This window comes from Protobothrops mucrosquamatus, unplaced genomic scaffold, assembly GCF_001527695.2.
Source record: "Protobothrops mucrosquamatus isolate PMUCROS unplaced genomic scaffold, P.Mucros_1.0 scaffold984, whole genome shotgun sequence".
Taxonomy (NCBI): domain Eukaryota; kingdom Metazoa; phylum Chordata; class Lepidosauria; order Squamata; family Viperidae; genus Protobothrops; species Protobothrops mucrosquamatus.
Window position 1 is genome coordinate 717,075 of NW_015387224.1, and position 23,943 is coordinate 741,017.

The following is a 23,943-nucleotide window of genomic DNA, read 5'->3' on the forward strand; positions in this document are numbered from 1 at the left end:
TAATAGGCCAATATAAGTGATCATTCCTAATCACAATGTCAGAGTGATAAAATATGCACAATAATCTCATAATTCAAGCTCCATCCTTTTACATTTGAACTTAGACATCATACTTAAATATGTACTGTAAGAGGCAGAGTTCACATCATAATGCATATTTCATCACCTAACCTGCATGCTCCTACCATATTTATTCATATTTCTGTCAGTACCGAGACTTAAATATGATTTAATAGACAATAATTTATTGTCTATGTTCATATATAAAACACTGATTCCCAGAAATTCAATTTTAACTTACCCAATAAATTCCAGAAGAAGTGACATGTCAAGTTCTGGAGGAAGACGGAATACAGACCCTACAACCTTACGGGGTCTTCCCCTGCCCACTGCCATTGGTTGGGGTGCAGCTAAAATATAAAAGATTAATCAGGCTAAGAATGAATGAATAGAGAATAAAATAAATGCATTCATACTTCTTTCTCTGTAATACTTGCAGATTGTTCTTCTTTTAACCCTTTCTTTTTTTTCAATCCATAGTGTCCTTTCTCTGAGCAATCCATTGCCTCTGACTCATTGGTGATCATTTAACAATCTTTGCACCACTACCCCAGAAAACAATTACTGAGAGAAGCGGTGCATTTCTTTTCTGGATGTATTCAAGTGGAAGTTGGATAACTATCAATCAGAAATGCTTTGATTTGGATTCTTATGCTGAACAGGGGATTGGACTTCATGGCCTAAATGGCCACTTCCAACTGTTATGATTTCACAACTCCCTCTTATTTCTCTCATACCATACAGTATTCTCTCTCTTGGAAGTATTATCAGTCATCAGTTACTCTTTCTGAGTAACTATTTTTTCTTCTTTCCTTTATATCCCATAGTTTTGTGTTCTTTCTTCCCTTTATGGGTTCCATAGTAACAATATACAAGACTTTCATACAAAGAACAGTTTGTACAATTACTTAGGTCTCAGACCAGAGAAGTTAAGAAGGATGGCCAAGAGTAGGGGGAAAAAGAGAATTCAAAAAGAGCAGTAATGAAGAGAAAGTGATAAAGATATGTCTCTACAAAACTATTCATTTGTGCCCTAGAGGCAAATGTAATCAAAGATCTTAAAACAATATAACACAAGAACTACTGTCTTCCAAATTAGAAAACTGTCAAATTTGGCTAGGTTTTGGAGTCAGAGTGTCTCTTATATAAAATCTCATTAAAACAAAAGATACATCTTCTCCAAAATCTCTGGCATACATTTAGATGATTACAGACAATGAAAGCTACTAATATATCATGCTGAAACTTGCGGCTTTTTATATACAGTTGTTCTCCCATTGCTATTTTTGATAGCTTTTTGTAAGTGTTGCTATGTTTCTAGGAAGTATAAGAATGGTGTTGAATTTCTGAGAGAGCCACAGGCAGGTAAGCAATAAAATACAATTCTATAAATCTGATGTAATGATCTCATCAATCACAAGTTGGTCAGCAAGAACTGACTGAAGACAATAATCAACAATCTCAATGCAGTTTGACACATGAACAAAACTACTTACTAAAATCATCTTTAAAATGTTTGGGACAAAACCACAACTTTCATTAAATAAGCCTAACTTTGGTAGTACTTTAATAAGAAAACATTAATCATGTTGTTTAAGGTTAGCTATATTTTTATGTTAGAATGTTATATTTTTCAGCTATGAATTTATTTGAAAACTTAACTAGTATAAAAATAGTTTTTTTAGTTACTTTTTTTAAAAACCAAAGTAGCTATAATGTCAGAGAAGAAATAAATATTGATCTTAGTCTGTAGAAAATAAGGTTAAATACATAGCTACATCTCTTGGCATGAGGCATAATGAAAAGTATTTAATTTAAATTTTAATAAATTCACTTTATTTTAAGCAATAGTATACCCACAGTTAAAAAACTTACCAAGTTTGGGTATTTCTAAGCCTCTTTCCCTGTAGAAATCGTGCATTCTCTTTTTTTCTCCTAAATGTATAAATACAAAAGAGCTGGTTATCCTCAACCTATAGATCTAGTTAATATGGAATACGTAGACAAAAAAAGACAAAACAGATAAAGAAAATGATCTAAATTCTTCATTTTTTGCCATTTTATTAAAGAAACAAAACAAATGATAAAATGCTGAATAGACCTGGAACAAAAAGATTAAGAAAATGAAAATGAGAAAATAAAAAGTTGGGAACATATTGCCATATGCATATATGTGATTTTTTTTTAAAAAAAGGACAAGTATTTTAAATACATATTATTCCTAGATTAATACATGTGCAGGTGAAAGTAATTTCTAAGGAAAATAGATTATGAAAATAGGAAACCTCCTGGTATAGATAATACATGGCTATCATATCTTAATAGTTTGTCTTTCATAGGTTTTTTTAAAAAGGTCTTTTAATTTTTAATTAACTTTTAATTTTTCAAAACAATTTCTCACATGGTTCATCCAGTGAGAGTATTTTAATTTTCCAATATTTTATAATAAAAACCTGAGAGATAATAAAAGGAACTGCATTATTTTTATGTTGCAATAACTTATATTCATTAGAAAATATGGTCAATAAATTAATAGAATATCTTGTGAGACTGTGAGGTATTTTCTTTGTTTCTTCAAAAATACTTGATTAAAATATTATCTAACCAGGCACTGTCATCAATGATGGTGATATGTATCAATCTGCTAAAATTTCACCAATACAATCTAGAAATCCTACAATTAATAGAATTATTTCAGTACAATAGTTTTTTCTAGGAGTTATCTTGATGTTAATTATTTATGATTTGCTACAATATAATAATTCTATATTACAAAGAGATTCATATTCAATTTGAAATCCCAGATCTTGCTCCTAGAGTTTAAGATTCTGAAGACAATCTGTCAATCTTTTATTCCATTAATTTTATAGCTTTTACACATTTAACTGACAGAAATAGAACATTTTATTATTTAAATAAGATTATAGTAGCAAAATAATATAAAGCACTGAACTCTTGATAGTCAATCTTAAAATGAATTTGTGAATATCCCATACTAAAAAAAGAGTTCATCAATAATTCTATTAATATGCCTATCCAGGTATTGAGACCAACAACTTGGTTGCTAAGCAAAACAGTCTTACTTTACTTTATACACTTGCAAAGATCATAAATATGAGAACTGGTCACAAAGTTACTTTTTCCATCTCTATTGTACCTATGAATAATTGCTAAACAAGGTAGTCACTAAACGAAGACTATGTATTTCTTTTAAGAAATAGATGAACAGGTGTGGAAAGGGCAGGGAAGATGAACATTCTAAAGAAAATGAATCCGTGATTTTTCCAAGATTTCACACTTTTGTTCATAAACCTTACAAGCTGATAATCTATCTCCAGCTGAAATATTCCAAATTATATCAAGGAGCATGTGGTTCTTTAGCGAACTATCAACTATTTTATGGCAACATAAGATGTATGCTAACAATGTCAGTTACATTCAGTTAAATGTATCTTTCAGTTTTACCAAGAGCAGCCAATTCAGAGGTAAAGACTTACTTTCTTCCAAGTTGACAACTAATTTATATACTATGTCTTGCAATTGTCGATCCAGCCTATAAAAAAAAATAAAGAGTAATTTTTAAATGTAACTATTTTTTATTACAGCGACATATTGAAAGATAGGCACTGACACAAAATTATTAAACTATAACAATTATAAAACAAGATTGGCTGAGAAATAGCTATCAAAATTGCAAAATTTCCATGTCAAAATTACAAAAGAAACTTTATTAGTATTCCAACATAATAATAAGTCCCAGAAACGGACGAAGAAAATATCAAGTACAAGACAGTGAAGTGTGGTCTGTGGATTAGTCTCATTGTTTTAATAATAAAGTTAATGGTTTTGAACATGTTGCTAGAGTTTCAGAAGATTTAAACATATTCTCCCATATCAGGCTATTTGAAATAATTCTTAGTTCCAATAGTTAATATCAAGACTAAAACTAACATAAGAACATTAGCTAAAACTGTTCATTTCTACACAAAATATAGAGTGCACAATAACAGGTAAATTACCTGATATTATAAAGCGGCTGTGTCTGATGTACTACAATGTTGCATTTTGGACATCTGTTACTATAGTAAAAATGTCTTACTATGCAGCTTTTACAAACTGTAAAAAAAAAAATTAATTACATGACTGCAACAAAACGATCCATTATTACTGAAAGCAGTAATGTCCAGAATCTGCAGAGATACAAGAGTATTCAAAGTTATGATGGACTTCAAAAAAAGCTATTTACGACCCATCCTCAAGGTTATGACTGCCTCCCCCCTACAGTCATGCATTGCATTTTCGATGCTTGGCAACCAGCTCACATTTGCAATCAGTTGCAGTGTTCTGTGCTCACATGACCACAATTTGCAACTTTTGCTCTTTTCCAGCAGGTCAAGCAAAAATACTCACTGGATATCCAGGAGTTTGCTTAACGACCACATTGTTCACTTAATGACATAATTACCTTAATGACTGCAGTAACCAGCTTTATGAGCATCATAAAACAGTCATAAAACTGAATACAACAATTTATGACCAAAATTCTGGGCTCCATTGTGGTCATAAGTCCTGGCTAGGATGTAAAGTAACAGCAAAACAAAAACAGAAAACTAACAATTCTACTTAGATTTGTACATCCAGTTTTTATATATTGTCTTTAATCCAGTCTTATTAACCCAAATGGACTGACTTCATGCCTGTGTCCTCCCACCTAGCTCTTTTTTTGTGAGCATACAGGACTTTACTGATTAAAGAAGAAACCAGATAAAGTAGATTTACAATGGGGTGAACTACTGAATGATTAATATTGAATTTATACCTGTAATTCAGGATACCACAGTTCAGTTCACACTATTTCAGTTTTTTAAAAGGTTCAGACAGCAGGCTATCACAAAATAATGTATGTTTCTAATTTGCAGTAGAAAAGCTCGGAGCTGAAGCAGTTTCTTCTTCTGCCTGGTAAACAAAGCAATACTTTTTATCTACAGTGCTTCAGGCTCTAGTATCAAAGGTACCAGAAAATTGTCTCCAGATTTGGATTTCCGTAAGGCCATTATAGACTCAGTTTGGCCATGATAAATGAGTTAAGAAAATGATCTTTGCATATTTATTCAGAATAACAGATCTCCCCATAGAAGACTGAATGTCAGACTAGGCTCTGAAAGATTTTTTAAAATAGATTCAGGGGAAAGTCAGGATCAAAGGGAAAAAGAACAATTTAGGAACAATTTTCATAACACATGGATTGTTAAAATTTTCTAGGATTTTTCCTAAAGACTTCCACTTCAGTTGGTGTACTGCATATTATAAGGCTATGATATAAGGCAGATAGATGCACAGCATAATTCCAGAAAACATGAAGCTGCTTTAAGAATTTACAAAAAGGTATCAAGTTCAAACTCATGTTCTGAAGCACCCTCTGAACTTCAAGTCCAGAGTTTCAGTCCTAATGTTTTATTGTAACTGTCATATTATTAAGGTGTGCATAACTTTTTTCAACCTATGTAAATTTGTTTTCAGAAATATTTTAGTTTTATAGCTTTTAATGTTGTAAGCTGCCCAGAGTTATGATGGCCAGCAAACAAATTTAATAATAATTCCAATACTTACATGTGTGAAGACATTCTGTGATGGTTGTGGCATCTATGAAATATCCCTTGCAGATGGAACACATGATATATGGTACCAGTTCAGAAAGATTAATCATGCGCTGAAATTTCACAAAAGTATGTTAAGAGTATTGTTTAAGTTTGCTGATACTTTTTTGCCATTGCCGGCAATGGGGTGGGCGCGGTTTTGCTATGATGGATCCGGCCCATGGGCCAGCAGTTTGACACTCCTGCTATAGAGAGTTATGTGTCTCCAAAGCAAATCTGGAAGGCCACATTAAAAAGACAACTCCTGGGAAACAAACATGTATCTTCTCACATAATGTTTGATGTTGACCTCTTTAACTGCCTCAGGAACTGAGCAGTGCAAGACTACATGTAGTATAAGCAACATGTTCCAAGCCCATCTCTTGTTCCCAGAATGTGATGGGAGATACTGTCGCTGATGAGAAAAGCAGCAGTACTTTTGCACAAGACATATACCGTAATCTATCCTGTACTTACCCACAACAGGATAAATACAGGAAACTACAGAACAGAACTTTAAAAAGTTTGTCTTGCAAGTTGCTTTTTTCTCTTTCTGAAGTATGGCAAGTTTTACAAACTCTGACAATGTTTTATATCAGTTTTGGATTTGCTGGGATCATTTGTCTGCAAGAGCATATAAAATAAACTAGCAAGACTGACAGAACTGGGGTACATAAGAAATGTCACATTGTGACAAAATTACACACACAAAAAAGGAATGCATTTGCACCAAAAGCAATGTTCCCAAGGAAATCAAAATGGCTCACAATAATCTTATCAGAAAAGTTGACGGAGGATAATTTGGATCTCGACAATTGTGCTTTACCGAGCTACCCTCTCGTCCCCTTAACCCCGCTGCCCAGGAAAGAGCGACCCGTGTTACCTCGTCCTCATCGTCGCAATCCATTTCGCCCTCCTCCGTCCCAAATCCTCCGAAGAGGGCTGCGGCTCCACTTCCTGCAGTCCCTTCCTCCATCATCTCTTCCTCATCCTCCATCTCTTCGTTACCTTCACAGCTGGATTCAGAGCGGCTTCCCTGTTCGTAAAGAGCACCCGCCCCGGAGCAACCAGGCTTTTCCAGCGTGGCTGCTGCCGCTACTTTCCCCTCCACTTCCTCGGACAGTCCACCAGCCTCCTCAGACACGGACCCCTCGCTTTGCAGAGTCAACGCCATATCTCCGACCAAAAAACAAGCAGCTGCTCGGCCTCCGCCCACAAGGAAATACAATTTTCCAACAATCGCGGAGTATTGTTGTGGTCGCCTCCTCCTCTCCTCCCCCGGCTAATTTGCGCGAGGGGTCTGCTCCGTCCCTGCAAGCAGAATAAAAAAGGTTCACCAATTTTAGCGCGTGCGCACGGCTAATTTGGCGCGCACATCTCCAGAACACCTGCATAATTTACATATTCGCGCTGTGTTCTGGGAAATTGAGTTAAATTTTGTTCCTCTTTTGCAGAGGAGAAAGCGAGCGGTTTTATCTTTAGGTACGACGGTACTTAAAGACCGGAACTAATTTTAACTTTCAAAATTAAAATTGGATTAAAATGTAAAAAATATACACACACGAAGTTGTGTAAAAATGTGAGCGAGGCAGGGACAAAAATGAATGAAATAAAATATCTGATCATTTACATCCATACCTGTGCTATTCTGTTGTATTGGAATGCTAATTAAATAGCAATTCTTAAAATAACGCTGATTTTTGCTGCTTCTGTTGATCTGTCTTTAGACTATAGTTTCAATCGAGCTTGACTTCCATGCACAATAATTATTTGCCATTGCAATAAATGTTCTCCAAGTCCCAAGTTACATCTGGGGCATCCAAATATATAGGTGGGATTTAGTTGTAGAGGTTACTGAAGGTCAGGGATCTTTGTAGTATAATGGGGGGAAGCTGAGCCCTGCTCCACCCTACTGTGCCCTACATATAATGTATATGTAATTAAATATGTTAATTTACTTTTAAAGTAAATCTTACTTTGTTTAAATATAAATTTAAACAAAAAGTAAAATTTACTTTAAAAGTAAAATAAAAGTAACATATTTAATAGTTTTTTTCCTCATTTAATGGATTTTCCTTTTAAAAGTAAGTTTAATAGGTTTAAACAAATAAGTTGGTGAGAGCTTTTGAGGGTCTTTTGAACCCATATTTAAGGATATCAGGGATTGCTGCTTATCTGCTGTATTCAAACTTACATGCATTATAGGTTTATATCTAATCCTGAAAGGTAAAACATTGTTTTTACCATTACTGTTAGGTGTTAACAATAAAAGCTATGTGCTCAATGAATGGAGAAGGGAATAAGTCATTTCAGAATTCAAGTAACTATTATATTTTATGCAACGTAATATAGGTTTAACTTTTTTTCTTCTTAGCAGTGGTATTAAAATATTACTATTTAACTATTATGGAGAAATGAACTCTCCGAAGATTTGATATACTAAACAACATTTCTAGTGTGTAAAGATGCAATGATAATTAATGGGGGTTGCTTGTACGTAAGCTGTAAGCAATTTTTCATTTCAAAAAAGCTTTAAAAGGGAAAATGCGCATTTCAGAAAATGCGATTATCTAACCCAGTGTCTCTCAACCTTGACAATTTTAAGGCATGTGGACTTCAACTCCCAGAATTCCACAGCCAGCATTGCTGGCTGTGGAATTCTGGGAGTTGAAGTCCACATGCCTTAAAATAGTCAAGGTTGAGAAACACTGACTAACCAAACACGCACAAGCTTCTGCGGGCGATTTTATCCAAGCTCTTGAATAGTGAAATAGCTCTTTTCCTTTGATTTCCATAAAGCGGAACTGTCGTAAAGCAATGGGAAGCCTCTTCCTTAGAGCCTTTCAAGTTCTCGCTGGGCGAGTATGCCCGGACTGTCGCAAAAACGCGGGAAAGCAAAAGGGGAGGTGAAGCCGTTGGGCGCGCTAACATGGCTGCTTTGCCGGAGGAGCCGACGGAGGCAGTACCGGTAAAGCCAGATCCTGATGCAGGAGCGCCGCCCGCTCCGCCCGCTCCTCTCTCCCAGTCCCCGATCTCGACGGCAGCAGCAGTTGCAACAACTGCCCCTCCTCCGCCTGCCTCCTCGGTCGCTGCCACCCTTCTCGCGGATGGGGAGCCGCTTGCGGGAGGAGTTGACTCGAAGAGCTCGGTGACTTCCAGCCCTACGCCGGCAGCCTCTCAACTACCCGCCGACCGGCAGACTCTGCAGGCGGTGCTGCAGTTCTTGCGGCGCAGCAATCTGCGCGAATCGGAGGAGATCCTCCGAAGGGAAGCCCGTGGCCTTATCGACGACCTCTTGAGCGACCCGAATTCCTCAGCGCCCGGGGTCCCCGGAGCTCATGGAGGGGAAGGACAGGATCTCAGTGTCGGGATCGTGGCTCCTGGAGCTGGGGACGTGCTAATCAATTCTATCACATTTGGCCAGACTGGAGCTACGATCTCTCCAGCCGCTCTCACGACACCTCCTGCAGCGCCCTTGGGTCCTCCTGCCAAAGGTGAGATATAAAACGTTAATAGTAAGTGTTCATTCAGCCAGCATTAATTACTTTTGCCCTGCACTCGTGACAAATTGATATAAAATCTATAGTAGTTCATTTCGGAGAACATCAGTTCAGCACTATCCTTCTAAATTTATTGGGGTTGTATAGCAATATAACCACAGTAAATTTAGTGTGTTGGCAGGAATAGCCCAAACCCCAGAAGACAAGCTCCGGATCCAAAAAGATCTTGACAGACTTGAACAAAGAGCCCTATCCAACAACATGAAATTTAATGTGGAGGAAAATGAGGTTTTACACTTAGGCAGGAAAAACCAAAGGTACAAGTATAGATTAGGCTCAAAAACAGTAACTGTGAGAGGGACCTTGGAGTCCTAGTGGACGATCACTTAAATATGAGCCAATAGTGTGCAGCAGCAGCCAAAAAAAGTTAATACAATTCTTGGCTGTATAAACATAGAATCAAAATCACATGAAGTATAAAGGGAGTGGTCTTAGAAATGACTTCCAACCTTCTTTTCAACAGGTAATTACAATTTTATTGTCCCTCCACTCTCTTAAATGTTATACAAGTTCCTTCAGCCCCTCATTTAATTCCTATCTTTCTTAGTCTTCAAATTCATGAATCATCAGTTCATTTCTTTTTCAGCAAAAAGTCCATATAAGGTTTCTAATTTTTCAGAAAAAAAGTTTTTTCCCCAACCAGAGAGGTCAATTTTACCATTTCTGCAAATTCTGTCATTTTTACAATGTATTTCTCCACATGAGAATTTCATTATTCTTCCATTGTTGTACATACAGTAATTTTGCTGCAGTTGCGATATATAAAAATCAGTCTATCATAAGTCTTTTCTAATTCATTGTCCATAAATCTCAGATAAACTGAGTTCTGGTTTCTTCATATTAATCTTTAAAATCTTATGAATTTGTATCCAAAATTTCTTAACTTTCTTAACTTTTTTTCATTTTCCTTTTTTGTATTTTTAAATTTTTCTTTTCCTTTTTTTCTTTTGATTTATCTTTTGTTGTGTGAAAATATCTTAATGTGAATTTTAAAAAGTGGGAGGGGTCTTGGAGGGAGAATGGGAGAGTTAGCTACATTCTACGATGCTGCCAAATTGCCTCTCCCATACAGAATGTGTTAGGGAAAATTAAGTTTCCAAAAAATTATTCTATAGAGAGGCCAAAACCTGATACCTTTTACATATTTTGGAAACATTCTGTTGGATTGGAAAGAAGGAGAAAGCTCTTGTTGAAATGAAAGTTTAACAGCATTGCACTAGTATTTTCTTTCTTTGATCATCTCATGCTACAAATAGTTCTTAGTCTGTCCTCAGAGTTTCCCTTCATTCTATATATTTGATTTTATTGTACTTAATTTGTAATTTTTTGGGGGGGGATTTTTAAACAATTTGTAAACAATTCATAACTTTGAAAGGGTGGAATTTAAAGAGAAAATATGCATTTGGAAACCAAATCTATATTTATAGGGAAATTGCTAATGCAGCTGTTCTTAATTAAAACATTTAGTTGATAAATTTGGGTCAAAACATTCTTGCTAGCCATCAGTTGAATGTAGCTACTTAACATATTTCATAGTCGATATGTACTGGATTTGGAGTAAAATGGAAGAATTTGCTTCAAGGAATTCAGAGGGTTTAGGATTGAAATAACCAATTGCAAAAGAATGCAGACATTAATTTTCCTATATTAATTTTGTAGCCGGAGTTCTTGTAGAAGATCAGCCAGATGTGAGTGCGGTGCTATCTGCTTATAATCAACAGGGAGACCCAGCACTTTATGAAGAATACTACAGTGGATTGAAACACTTCATTGAACGTGCTCTGGATTGTCATCGAGCTGAATTATCACAACTTTTTTATCCTCTGTTTGTACACATGTACTTGGAACTAGTCTACAATGGACATGAAAATGAAGCAAAATCGTTCTTTGAAAAGTAATAATTTTGTTGATTTAATATCCATGGATATTCACTAATAAGCAATAGAAAATACATTTGAAACATTTTGAAAGTATAAAAACCTTGCCAGAGAAAGTATAAAAACCTTGGCAGAGAAAGATTAATAGACATTCTTTTGAAAGTGGTTGATTGAGTTTAGTAAAAGGATATGATTTCTTTAGGGTTAGGGTTGATGCAAAATAAAGAGATTCCCAGTTACTTGGTTACTTACTATCTATAAATTATTTTTTTTCAGGGAGTTTTGGTTTCATGTATCAGTGTATACATAAAATATAATGCTTTCCTTTGCTTGTAGCTATGTATATGTCAAAAGAAATTTAATTCTGCCTGTATCAGCTCAAACTAGAGCTATCTTAACTGCTATACTACAGTTTTACTTTTTACAATACCTTTTGCCTTGCAACCCCCCAACTAGGGGCGTTAAACAGGCTCAAGTCGCAACTGCGAAACATTTTAAATCCAAATTTCTTTTTCTGACAAAGAGTTAAAGAATTAAATTGGGAGACTAAGATGGTCATTTCTAGCTCGTTCTGCTTTCATCAGTTAGCCCTACCCTTTATGGGATTTGAACCTGGGCAGTTTACATACTAGGCAGTGATTTAACCACCAAGCCACAGGCTCTCCTCCCCTCTTTGCCAGCAGAGTCAAGGGAGTATATACAGGAAGTTTTTCAAACAGACCGGTCTGATTGAGTACACCTGCAGGGGGCTGCAAGGCAAAAGGTATTGTAAAAAGTAAAACTGCAGTATAGCAGTTAAAAATGTCAAGGTGTACTCAATCAGACCGGTCTGTCTGAAAAACTTCCTGTATATACTCCCTTGACTCTATATATACCACCAAGGAACAACTAAGTCTTTAGTAATTTCCTAGACATCTTAAGGGTGGGAGCTGCACAAATCTCTGGTGGGAATAACATTTCAGAAGACCACAAAATAGGTCCGGTTCTGGGTCCTGTAAGATGACAATGTTTTTTGACCGGACACAAAGAATACCCACCTCCTTGATTGTACAAGGTAGGCAGGAGATTGATAGTCCTTCAGCCAAGCCCTATACCATGAAAAGCTTTAAAGGTGATAAACAGAATCCTTGAATTGCAGAAGGCAACTGGTAACCAGTGCAGTTCTTGAAGCATCAAGGTCATGTGCACATAACATGATGCTTTATCATTTCCCACACTGCTGCATTCTTGACCAGCTGTAAGTTCTGGATGGTCACGGACAGCATTTCTCCCTTGGTTTTTCAAAGAGTAGAACTAGGGTAAGGGAAAGAAAATTGCCCATGATTTGGTGGAAAAATATTACATATGTCTGGATATGTTCTAGGAACTTTGGTATTGTCAGTTATTACCCATTTTGGTTACATATACAGCTGCTAAGAGTAGCTGCTAACAGGACTATCAGTTATTTTCCATTCCATTTTCCATACATCTCAGTTATATTTCTATGCCATAGTTTTTATACAACTAATTATGATACAACTTTACAACTGTTTCAAGCTCTCCCGATTACCTCAATTAATTAATGTGATGATTAAGTCCCTACTTATGTCTAATATATTCCTAATCTCCTCCCAGGTTTCACGGGGATCAAGAATGTTATTACCAAGATGACTTGCGTGTATTATCAAGTTTAACCAAAAAAGAGCATATGAGGGGCAATGAGACTATGCTGGATTTCCGAACAAGCAAGTTTGTGTTGCGTATTTCCCGTGACTCTTACCAGCTTCTGAAGAGACATCTTCAGGAAAAACAGAACAATCAGATATGGAACATTGTTCAAGAACATCTTTATATTGATATTTTTGATGGAATGCCTCGTAGTAAACAACAGATTGATGCTATGGTGGGAAGTTTAGCTGGAGAAGCAAAACGAGAAGCAAATAAAGCAAAGGTATGATATGAGATAAATTATGGACAGTATTGTACAGGGATAAAAAATGTGAAAATTACATTTATGGCCGCAGTTGGCATAGCGAGTTGCTTGAAATAATGTATATTATTATGCTCCAATTAACAAGAATTTACTGTTTTGCTCAAATTGAAAAATAATTATTGAGAACAAACCAGCTTCAAAACAATACGTTTAAGTTACTATCAAGTTTTGGTCCATAAGAAACAACCTAACAGCTCATTTCCTTGTTTAAATTTGGTTTATATGAACCAGGAAGTAAGACTTTTTCTATTTCATCTCTTAAGGTTAAGCTTAAAGCCAGCTGGGTACCTTGAGTCAGTCACACTCTCTTACCCCAACTCACATCACTGGATTGTTATTGTGGGGAAAATGGGAGGAGGAAGTTGTGTTGGGTATGTTTGCTGTCTTTAGTTGTTTGCAAAAATAATAAAGGCAGGATAAAAACAAATAATTTCTTGATCCATCATGGTAGTAGGGGAGGTATAGATTAATGAAATATTGAATCAGTTGATAGCAGATGCTTTTGAACTTAAAGTGCTGCAAGTTATTCACACCATACATAAAGCAGGAAGTGAGCAGGCATCTCACAAAAAATGACTTTGGGTGGCATACAGCAATTGAATAAAACAACTGTAAAAACAACCGAAAAAAAATGATACAAGTAGTCCTTGACTTACAACTGTTCATTTAGTGACTGAAGTTACAATAGCACTGAAAAAAGTGACTTAATGACTGTTTTTCACATGACTGTTACAGCATCCCCATGGTCACATGATCAAAATTCAAACGCTTGGCAACTGATTCATATTTATGATGGTTGCAGTGTCCCGGAGTCATGTGATCACCTTTTGTGACAAACAGAGTCAATGGGGAAGCCAGATTCACTTTGGAAAAGAAATGTTGAGCTCAATTGTGCCTGTAAGTTGAGGACTACCTGTATAAATATTCACATTAAAAGATTAATATTATAAAAACAATTATATAAATCCTAGGCAAAAGCAAAGAGAGAAAAAGGATGGCTACCTGAACAGGTAAGCAAGTCTCTGGTTCCCTGGAAACCCCAGGCCTGATAACAACCAGTTGCCTTACTTGCACTGAAATAAGACCAGAAGCTTCAGAAAACAACACTATGTGTAAAAATGCTTTACTAGGTCCCCTTAATCTAGCAGTTATCTAGATAACCCTTGCCCAACCCCTAATGCTGATATGTCAGCATATTTGGAGGGCATGAGATTAGAGACAGAATTATGGTTAGATCAGCATTCACAAGGTGTTTGAGGTTCTTACCACTTTTTGGGATATGTCAGGAAAGAGGTGCTGTTTAAAGAAATAGACACTAAAAATACTTTTGGTATGTTTTAGGTTTTTGGTTTATCCTTAAACAAGAACTTCGGATTGTGATTTGTGATTAGAAATTGTGTTTATGTGGTGCCTTCCTATTGGCTGATTGGTGTGTTGATCCTTTTGACTTACAGGTATTTTTTGGCTTATTAAAAGAACCAGAAATTGAGTTGCCTTTGGATGATGAAGATGAAGAGGGAGAGAATGAAGAGGGCAAGCCAAAGAAAAAGAAGCCAAAAAAAGATAATATGGGATCAAAAAGTAAAAAGCAGGATCCAAATGCTCCTCCTCAGAATAGGTAATGTTGAAACATAGAACAACTTCCATTTAAATTGTTCAGGTGCAGTTCTTACTTAAATGTGACATTTCAAACTAATAGGTAACTCTTTCTTGCTTAAATGTTCCTCCATTTTCACCCCCATGACAGCCAGCTTTCTGTGTAAAGCAGGGGTGTCAAACTGCCGGCCTGTGGGCCAGATGCATCATAGAAAAATCGCGCCCACCCCATTGCCGGCAATGGCAAAAAAGTTGTGACACCTCTGGTGTAAAGATATTCAAGTGGGGAGGGAATAGAGAGAAACTATAAATTATGTGAATCCCCATATAGGGTGCAGATAAAAGTTTACTAGTCTTCAAGTGGACAGTGAGGAAGTCCTGATAATTTGCTTGAGGATAAGCATCTGTTCAATGAGGTTGAAAATGTTTATCTGTGTTTTGAAACTGTTCTTTATGCAGAATTCCTCTTCCTGAGCTAAAGGATTCTGATAAGCTAGATAAAATAATGAATATGAAGGAAGCTACTAAACGTGTTCGGCTTGGTCCAGATTGTTTGCCATCTATTTGCTTCTACACATTTCTTAATGCATACCAGGTTAGTGTACTGGATTGAAAGTGGATCAGATCACACTATAGCCTTGCATGAAGGCTTGGATTAGTGATTGCAGAGGGAAATCAAAAGACTTAGAATTTATTGAAGGAACACAATTATTTGTTTTCAGTCTCCTAAATAAAGAATATTAAATTTCAAAAAGTTCAAACTTTCTTTGTGGACTAGTCCAACCCTTCAGAGTGGCTTCAAAATCTAATGTGAAGATAAAGGTTATTGTTATAATCTTCACTCCATTATTTCTGGGGACAGTTGACAGAGTGAGAAAGTAGCACAAGTGTATTCCACTTCCATCATATAATATGGGCCAAAAGTCCATGTCTTTTTGTGTTCTAATCCAGGTGGCCCCATTTGTATTTTATCCTGGGAAGCCCCCCCCCCCCCGCAATACTTTTGAAAACACATAACAGCAATAGGTGTGTATCTGAATGTACTGTTTCTTCACTTTGCCCCCAGTAATAAATGGCTACATACTGCACTGTCAAACTTTCTCTTCTCACTAAGTTTTGAAGCCACTTAGACAAAAATGAAGCTGATAATTTTTGCCTTATTCATTTCTTAACTTTTTAATGTAAGTCTTTTCTCTATTATTGTTATAAATAACTCAAAGAGGGCAAACGTGCCTATTATTCCTTCCTCCTCCTATTTTCCCCACAATAACTCTTATCAGGTGGGATGGGCTAAGAGAGAGTGACTGATTGATTGTTACTCCAATCGATAGTTTATTGTTGGCTTTATTGTTGGTATAGTGGGGGGGTGTCAAACTGCCGGCCCGCAGGCTGGATGCATCATGTTGAAACCGCGCCCACCCCATTGCCGGCAATGGAAAAAAAGTTGTGATATGTAGCAACACGTCACGTGACATTGCGAGTTTGACACCCCTGGTATAGTGCTTCAACTTTTTATTTACAATAAAACTATTTAATTGTGGTCTATGCAAACAGGGTCTTACAGCTGTGGATGTTACAGATGACTCTAGCATGATCGTTGGAGGCTTTGCTGATTCCACCGTCAGGGTATGGTCTGTGACACCCAAAAAGCTTCGCAGTGTAAAATTAGCCACAGGTAATAAAAATTAACTCTCATTTCAATTTTCATAATAATTGTTCTGAGAGAGGTTTCTCATGGAGTTGTTCTGTTAGAATAGCAATATTAAACTGAAGAGACAAATACTAAAATAATGGCCAAAATAGTTTCTTTGCAATTTAAGCATTCACATTTCTTTAATTGCTTAACAGTACTTTAATGTTATTTGAGACCTTCGGATTAATACCTTTGCAAAATGTATTTTTGTATAAATATATACGTCAAAAAACCTGAAAAGTACCGTATTTAGTAAACCAATTATTAAATTTTTGGAACTTCAAACATGCATCCTGTGTACAGATGCAGTCTTGTACAGGTAGTCCTTGACTTGCAGCCATTTGTTCAGAGACTGTTCAAAATTACAGTGGCATTGAACAAAGGGAATTATGACTTCTGCCCAAAGTTACAGCTGCTGTAATGCCCCTGTGATCATGTGAGCAAAATTTAGGCACTTGGCAAGCTACCTGCCCTTATGACTGACTGATGGGAAGCTGCAGCACACACACACCCAGCCTACCTCCCCACCCCGCTGGGTCTCTGCCAGCCTTGGGCCTGCTTCCCACAACCCTGGATTTCACACACTCCTCCCCACCCCTATCACCATTTGATCACTTATTTTTTCAGTACTGTTGATCTCCTGGAAGCAACAGCTCTGTGTGTGGTCTTACACAGTGGAGACTGAATGGCTCCATCCTGCATGGAAATGGGTGCCATTTCATTGGGGTCACTCCCAAAATGGAGACCACATTGGGGAAGGACAGCAGGCCACTGTACACCTCAGTCTTCCTATACAGTGGAGGCCATGTGGCACTATTCTGAAAGCAGGTGCCATGTGGGGAATGAATTGTGGCTGCTCCAAATGGTACCTGCTTCTGGGACAGAGCTACGCAACCTCCACTGTGTAGGAAGGTGGAGTGGCTTCTTCCAGAAGGAAATCTACATTACTGAAAAGGTAAGTGACCGAATGGTGACGGGGTGAGGAAGAGGGTGTGGGACCAAGCAGGATGAGAAGTAGGCCCAAAGCCTGTAAGGACTCAGTGGGAAGGAAAAACAGGCCCAAGTCTATGAGTATCCACTGGAGTGGGGAAGCAGACCCAAGGTGTGCAGGAGGCCTGGGGCAGGCTATGTTTGAGCTGTGGAAATGCTGCAGTAAGGGCCTGGGCCTCCTCCGCTTGAGGCATCCAATGTTCCATTTAATGATCTTTGCAGTTACTAACTACATTGGGCGAACAGGGATGGGAGTCATTAACTGAGGCAATCACGTGGGCTTCTCGCTTAATTACCTCATGACTTGCAACTGTAATGGGCAAGCTCAATTACAGTCATAAGTCATAGTATTGTGTATAGATGTACAAAAACAGCCAGTTGGGTGTAGTGCTTAAGACATCAGGTTAGAAACCAAGAGGTCATAGGTTCTAGTCCTGCCTTAGGCATAAAACCTGCTGGGTGATTTTGGGCCAGTTACTCTCTCCCAGCACTAGGAAGGAGGCAATGACAAACCAGTTCTGAAATCTAGCCAAGAATACTTCAGGAACCTGTCAGTGAACATGAGGACCAAGGAAGGGGAAAAGTGCAAAACTGATTTTGTACCAGAAGATTTGGGAATGTTTCATTCTTCCAACCATTTCAAATTTCCTTCAGAACTATGATATTCTGTGGGTAGTTTCCTGATTTCTGGAAGCAATTACAATAGTTTGGATCAGACATGATTTGGAATATATTTATGCATTTATTTTATTTTAAAAGACTTATATAGCTACTCATAATTGTAATAACAATCCTGGGAAACGGACAACCAGTAAAAACAACCAAAGCCTAACTTGACAATGATATGGACTTGAAATAGGCTTGTTTAATCTGGAACATCATTTTGGGACATACTGAACTGCTTCAGTGGAGTTTCTTCCATGAGCCAGATCTTGAAATTCATGCTCTGTTTCGTCATGGTCTTTGGGAATAGAATGTTCCAAAATTATCAGGAAAAGTCAATCCCTGAATCATTGAGATTTGCACCTCACTAATAATGTATTTTTTCAAAAAGAAAAGAACATAAAATCAGGAAGAATATAGAGAGGGGAAATTCAGATGGTTGGGAGGATAGAATGAAAGAAAATATTGGAAGTACAGGCCTATTAGCCTATCAAATAGGTCACCCAAGTTATTCTATATATGCATCCTCAGTTTAACTGAGGACCTTTTAGATTAAAACAGTTAACATTTCACACATTGAATTGCTGTATTTGTAGCATGTTTTAATCTATTGTCTTTTGGTAGGAATTAAGAAGTACATTTATCAAAACAAGTACTATTAGTTGATTATATTGAATATGAAATTTAGGGTTTTTTTCTTTCAGATCTCAGTGTCATAGATAAAGAATCTGATGATGTTTTAGAAAGAATCATGGATGAAAAAACAGCAAGTGAATTGAAGATTTTATATGGTCATAGTGGACCTGTCTATGGTGCTAGCTTTAGTCCTGATAGGTAAGATCCTTCACTGAGTGTGTGAGAACTTTTGACTTACATGTATTTTTTGACTAGATGTATCTTGTGATAAACTTTTAGGATTAAGATTTTTTTTCTTTTTTGCTTGTTTTGTCAGGAACTATTTGCTGTCATCTTCAGAGGATGGCACCATCAGATTGTGGAGTCTTCTAACTTTTTCTTGTTTGGTGGGATACAAAGGACATAATTATCCTGTATGGGACACACAGTTCTCTCCGTATGGATATTACTTTGTATCTTGTGGCCACGACAGAGTGTCTCGGTAAGAATTAGCACAGGTTTCTCATCTAGATAGTCTGAATTGTTTATTTTGAGCTAAAGAAACCTTTTATATTAGTTGCTGGTATAACTTACAGTATGTCTTATACTACATAATTATACGGCCATTGATTAAAAATAGTTCTGTTTACATTTATATAGAGGCACAAAAGAGGCAATATTTAATCTTTAATGCAATCTATTTTTTCTTTTGTGAAATGTTCTCTCTATTGGATTAAAGTTTGTGGGCTACAGATCACTATCAGCCTTTGCGGATCTTTGCTGGTCATTTGGCAGATGTCACATGTACACGTTTTCACCCAAACTCCAACTACATTGCCACAGGCTCAGCAGACAGAACTGTGAGGCTTTGGGATGTACTTAATGGAAACTGTGTAAGAATCTTCACAGGACATAAGGTAGATGAATATCAAACGTGTACGGAAATAATTTGATAATTATAATTAATTTGATAATAATTTCTCTGGATATTTCTTTGAAATTGTATATTCTTAAACATTGTAAGTTGTCTAGAGGTTTTTTAAGACTCAGGTGGCCTCAAAAATCAGATAGATAAATGATAGATAGATAGATAGATAGATAGATAGAGAGAGAGAGAGAGAGAGAGAGAGAGAGAGATTCATATCCAAACTATAACTTTTAAATGCAAATTTTAGGAGAAACCTGATTATGGCTTCACAAGTAAGCCACAATTTACACTTATAAGAATCCTTAACTTTGCCCAGTAGCCCTCATCAAATATATTCAGCTAGAATTTTTCACTTAAAAATTAGTCAAACAGAATTTGTCATAATAAAAACAGGTTCATATATTTTACCAACCATGGTTTACTGAGGATTACACCTGACCCTTATTTTAAAAACCAAATTGGTTTGATTAGTGCATCGTGCTAAGCCCAAACCAAGACACTTTATAGTCTACTGTGTGTATGTGTACCAAGCTAACAAAACTTTCTTCTGGCAAGTCTGAGAACAAATACAATGAGAATTCTACCTATTAGGGAAGTTCCTGGTGAAATGTTAAACATTTCTAGTAAGAGAGAATCTGTGGCATCTTGCCCCAATTCTAAAACGGGAGGCCTTAGCAATAAGTAACTCATGACTATTACACATGGTCCTCGACCTACGACAATTGAGCCCAAAATTTTTGCTGTTAGATGAGACATTTGTAAAGTGAATTTTACGTCCTTTCTTGCCACAGTTGTTAAGTGAATCATTGTAGTTAAGTTAGTAACATGGTTGCTAAGTGAATCTGGGTTCCTCATTGACTTTGCTTGTCAGAAAGTCACAAAACATAATATCATGACCCAAAGATACTGCATTGGTCATAAATGAATCAGATGCCAAGCATCTGAATTTTGATCACATGACTATGGGGATGCCCCAACAGTCATAACTGAAAAATGGTCATAAGCCACATTTTTCAATGCCATTGTAACTTTGAATGGTCACTAAATGTAAGTCAAGGATTACTTGTACTTTGAAGATGGACTACTACAATGCATATGTACTGGAGACTGGCCTTGAAAATTATTTACAAACTTTTAAGTAATGTAAAATATGGCAGCTATATGCTGGTGAGAGAGCCATAACAGCAGTGATATATCAGTTGCCAGTTTGTTTTCAGGAACAGGGTAAAGTGCTACTTACAATGTCATGTAGATTTACATTGCTTATGACTAGTCTTTCTAGAAGCCAAATCAAGAGATGTGGGAAATTCTACCTTCTGCCCCTAAGAGATAGTTTCTCTAGTGGGAGAGAAAATCACATAGAGCTTGTATATGATTAAAAAACTATAATCAAACATCCTTTCTGGTCATATTTAAATCCATTATTTGGATTCTGGGCTGAAGTAGATAACGAGGAAGTAGAACATTAAGTGTACTTGACCCAGCTAGTCCTGGACTCTGCTGGAGATTGGAAAGTGTTATCACATGGACAATCCGTCACAACTGATTTTGTTCCAACAACTGGAATTTTTCATCTACAAACACTATATAACTGAATGGGAATGATTAGCAGATTTAAACACTAAGCATGTTTAAATGTGAACATTTATAAATTATTTTCAGCCTGTTTTGTTTGTTTACTCCTTAGGGACCAGTTCATTCATTAGCATTTTCTCCTAATGGACGATTCTTGGCAAGTGGAGCAACTGATGGAAGAGTGCTTCTGTGGGATATTGGCCATGGTTTAATGGTAGGAGAGCTAAAAGGACACTCAGACACAATTTATGCACTCAAATTCAGTAGAGATGGAGAGATCTTAGCTTCAGGTATGATTAAAACAATTTATTAGAAAACTAATGCTATCAAACTATTTAATTTCTAAAGATGAAAAGTAATTGCAGAAATAGTTGCATTAGTATTATAAATGGTCCCATCCACCCATGAGATCCTGACAATAAATTTGTTAGATAGCTTGAGGCTTTGGAAATGAACATTTGTGCAATTTTGAAACCAGTTTTGTTAGGATTGTCTTTGCAGTTTTCATATTTACAGATTACAGAGTCTTCTTGAAATAAAGTTGTGATCTGTAGTATATTCCTTTAATTTCATTTCAGACATTTTTCTGTCAACATTACTGGGAAGATAAAATTCTTTTACGTGACAGTATCATGTAATTTTTTTAGAATTTTATTTTTTTTAGAAAACTACGAAGACAGACTTCTACTATTAATAGAACAGTAGGTTTGCTTGAGCATTTATCATAACTTCAACTATTTTCCATTTTAAAAAATTGATGAGTTACCTCCCAAACGTGACAGCTCATATGAATTTTCTAAATTCCTGGTATATTAAGCACTCTTAGTTTAGTTGAATATACAGTCTAATACCAGACTGTAGAAATCACAGATAAAATACAACAAACAATAAAAAAGTGAAGAATATAAAGCACATAAGCTCCATTCACATCAAACTATATTTGGTAGGTAGAACAAATCTTGACCCAGAGTACTAAGTGTGATACAAAAGATGACATAGAGAGCTTTGTGAAACAGTCTTGATAGCTTCATCCAAGCATGGACAGAGATGCCTCAAATATCTGGCATTATTGAACCTCCCTTCCAACCCCTTTGAGAATAAGGTGTTAAATCTCATTGAGGCATAAACATTTTTCTGTGTGAGACAGATGAGGCTGGAAAAGTAATTAGGAATGGCAGGTGTACTACCGAAGTCACCATAACAATATTTGAAAGTTTGGATATGTTCATTCTTCAGGGCCAAGTGAAAAACGCTTCAACCTTCAACATAGTTTTTCTGGTCCAGGCATTAACAGGGATATTCGGTACTCTTTGTTTTCTGAATCAAGACATAATTTTATTTTTACATTTACCGTGATAAATGTTTGTTTTTCCAAGAAATACTAAACTATGTTTGACAAATTGACTATAGTGAAGTGTTTATAGAATCCATGAATGCCATGAACTGATAATTGCAATTCCTATTTTTGATATTTTTCATGTATTTTTTTCAAGGTTCAATGGACAACACGGTTAAACTTTGGGATGCTGTGAAAGCTTTTGAGGACTTGGAGACAGATGATTTTACAACAGCCACTGGACACATAAACCTTCCTGAAAGTTCACAGGATATGCTGCTGGGCACATATATGACCAAATCAACTCCAGTTATACACCTCCACTTTACTCGAAGAAATTTACTTCTTGCTGCTGGGGCTTATAGTTCTCAGTAAAACACAAAAGTAGATGGCTTGATTATGCAAGTCTTGTAAAGTATGTTTAGATCTTCACATTCCGGAATATTACCATTAATATATTGTATAAATGAACTGAAATTCTACTAAGTAAAAGGGTACTAAGTAAAGCAGGACAGAAAGAAAACAGTGGCATTTCTGCTTTTTTCTAACCCTCTCCCAAACAGGAACATAGTCTTTTCTACTCATAAGGAAGGAATTAGCTGATGCCAACTGCCAAGATACTGTGAATAGACAGTTAGTTTGGGTACCAGTTAATCCTTTTTTCCCTTTCTCAATATCCTTGGGACTCCTTTCCCAACATTAGCATAGGTTTAACTGTGTAAATATTTTTCTGTAAAACTTTGTTCAAAAAAGTTGGGGGGAGTAGAATGTATAGAACAGCGTACTGTATTTATGTAGCAAGGAACCAGAATTATTATTTAAATTAAGTCTCCAGAGCTTTAAAAATCACATATAACTATGTATGTATTAGGAATTACTAAAATAGCTAACATTTCAGAAGATTGACTTCATTAATGTTACTTAAGACTTTTAAGAGACACTGGCTTCTCTAAGAATTCTAAATATTGTTCTACTGAAGTAAAAACTATTGTCCCAGAAATATGATTATTCAAGTATGAATAAAAAAACAACTGGCCTTAACCTTTTCCATTATAATAAATCAGGTATATATTGTTGAAATCAAGCAGCATAGACCCAGTATGCATTTTTAAAAAATAATTATGATTTTGTATTTTATACAGTTTTATATCTTTATAATAAAAATTCTGTAAAAATACTTCCATTTGAGTGAGTTATCTTTACATGTTCTTTAAGAAGCAACCTTATATTACTGTAGCATACTTTAATGCAATGATAAGACTTCAGGTAGTCCTCAATGGTAATTGGGGCCAGAATTTCTGTTGCTAAGCAATGCAATCATAAAGCGTGATGTCACATGGCTGCATCGTTTAACGATAGCAATGCTGGCAGTTCCTATTGCCATTAAATGGAAATCACAGCGAGACCATTCTATGAGTGCAACTTGCAACTTCTTGCCAGCT

At 36.3% G+C, this 23,943-nt stretch overlaps 2 protein-coding genes across 2 annotated transcripts in view; one reads left to right on the forward strand and one right to left on the reverse strand.

Annotated features, from left to right (window-relative positions):
• The window catches only part of PCGF6 (polycomb group ring finger 6), a 22,898-nt gene extending 15,932 nt beyond the window's left edge, over positions 1 to 6,966 (reverse strand). Inside the window, exons 1-6 of the mRNA XM_015819781.1 lie at positions 6,580 to 6,966; positions 5,671 to 5,770; positions 4,080 to 4,176; positions 3,558 to 3,613; positions 1,936 to 1,995; positions 302 to 410 (exon numbers count right to left, since the gene is read on the reverse strand). Of these exons, the coding sequence (XP_015675267.1) occupies positions 302 to 410; positions 1,936 to 1,995; positions 3,558 to 3,613; positions 4,080 to 4,176; positions 5,671 to 5,770; positions 6,580 to 6,870 (713 nt within the window). The 5' untranslated portion in view covers positions 6,871 to 6,966. The remainder of the gene's footprint in view (positions 1 to 301; positions 411 to 1,935; positions 1,996 to 3,557; positions 3,614 to 4,079; positions 4,177 to 5,670; positions 5,771 to 6,579) is intronic.
• A 1,659-nt stretch (positions 6,967 to 8,625) lies between these two features.
• On the forward strand, positions 8,626 to 23,943 carry TAF5 (TATA-box binding protein associated factor 5). Its single transcript, XM_015819782.1, has 11 exons — positions 8,626 to 9,190; positions 10,916 to 11,150; positions 12,748 to 13,063; positions 14,560 to 14,723; positions 15,161 to 15,296; positions 16,256 to 16,376; positions 18,752 to 18,881; positions 19,000 to 19,164; positions 19,402 to 19,579; positions 21,278 to 21,455; positions 22,659 to 23,943. The coding sequence occupies exons 1-11, from the start codon at positions 8,626 to 8,628 to the stop codon at positions 22,874 to 22,876; spliced, it is 2,406 nt and encodes an 801-aa protein (XP_015675268.1). The 3' UTR covers positions 22,877 to 23,943.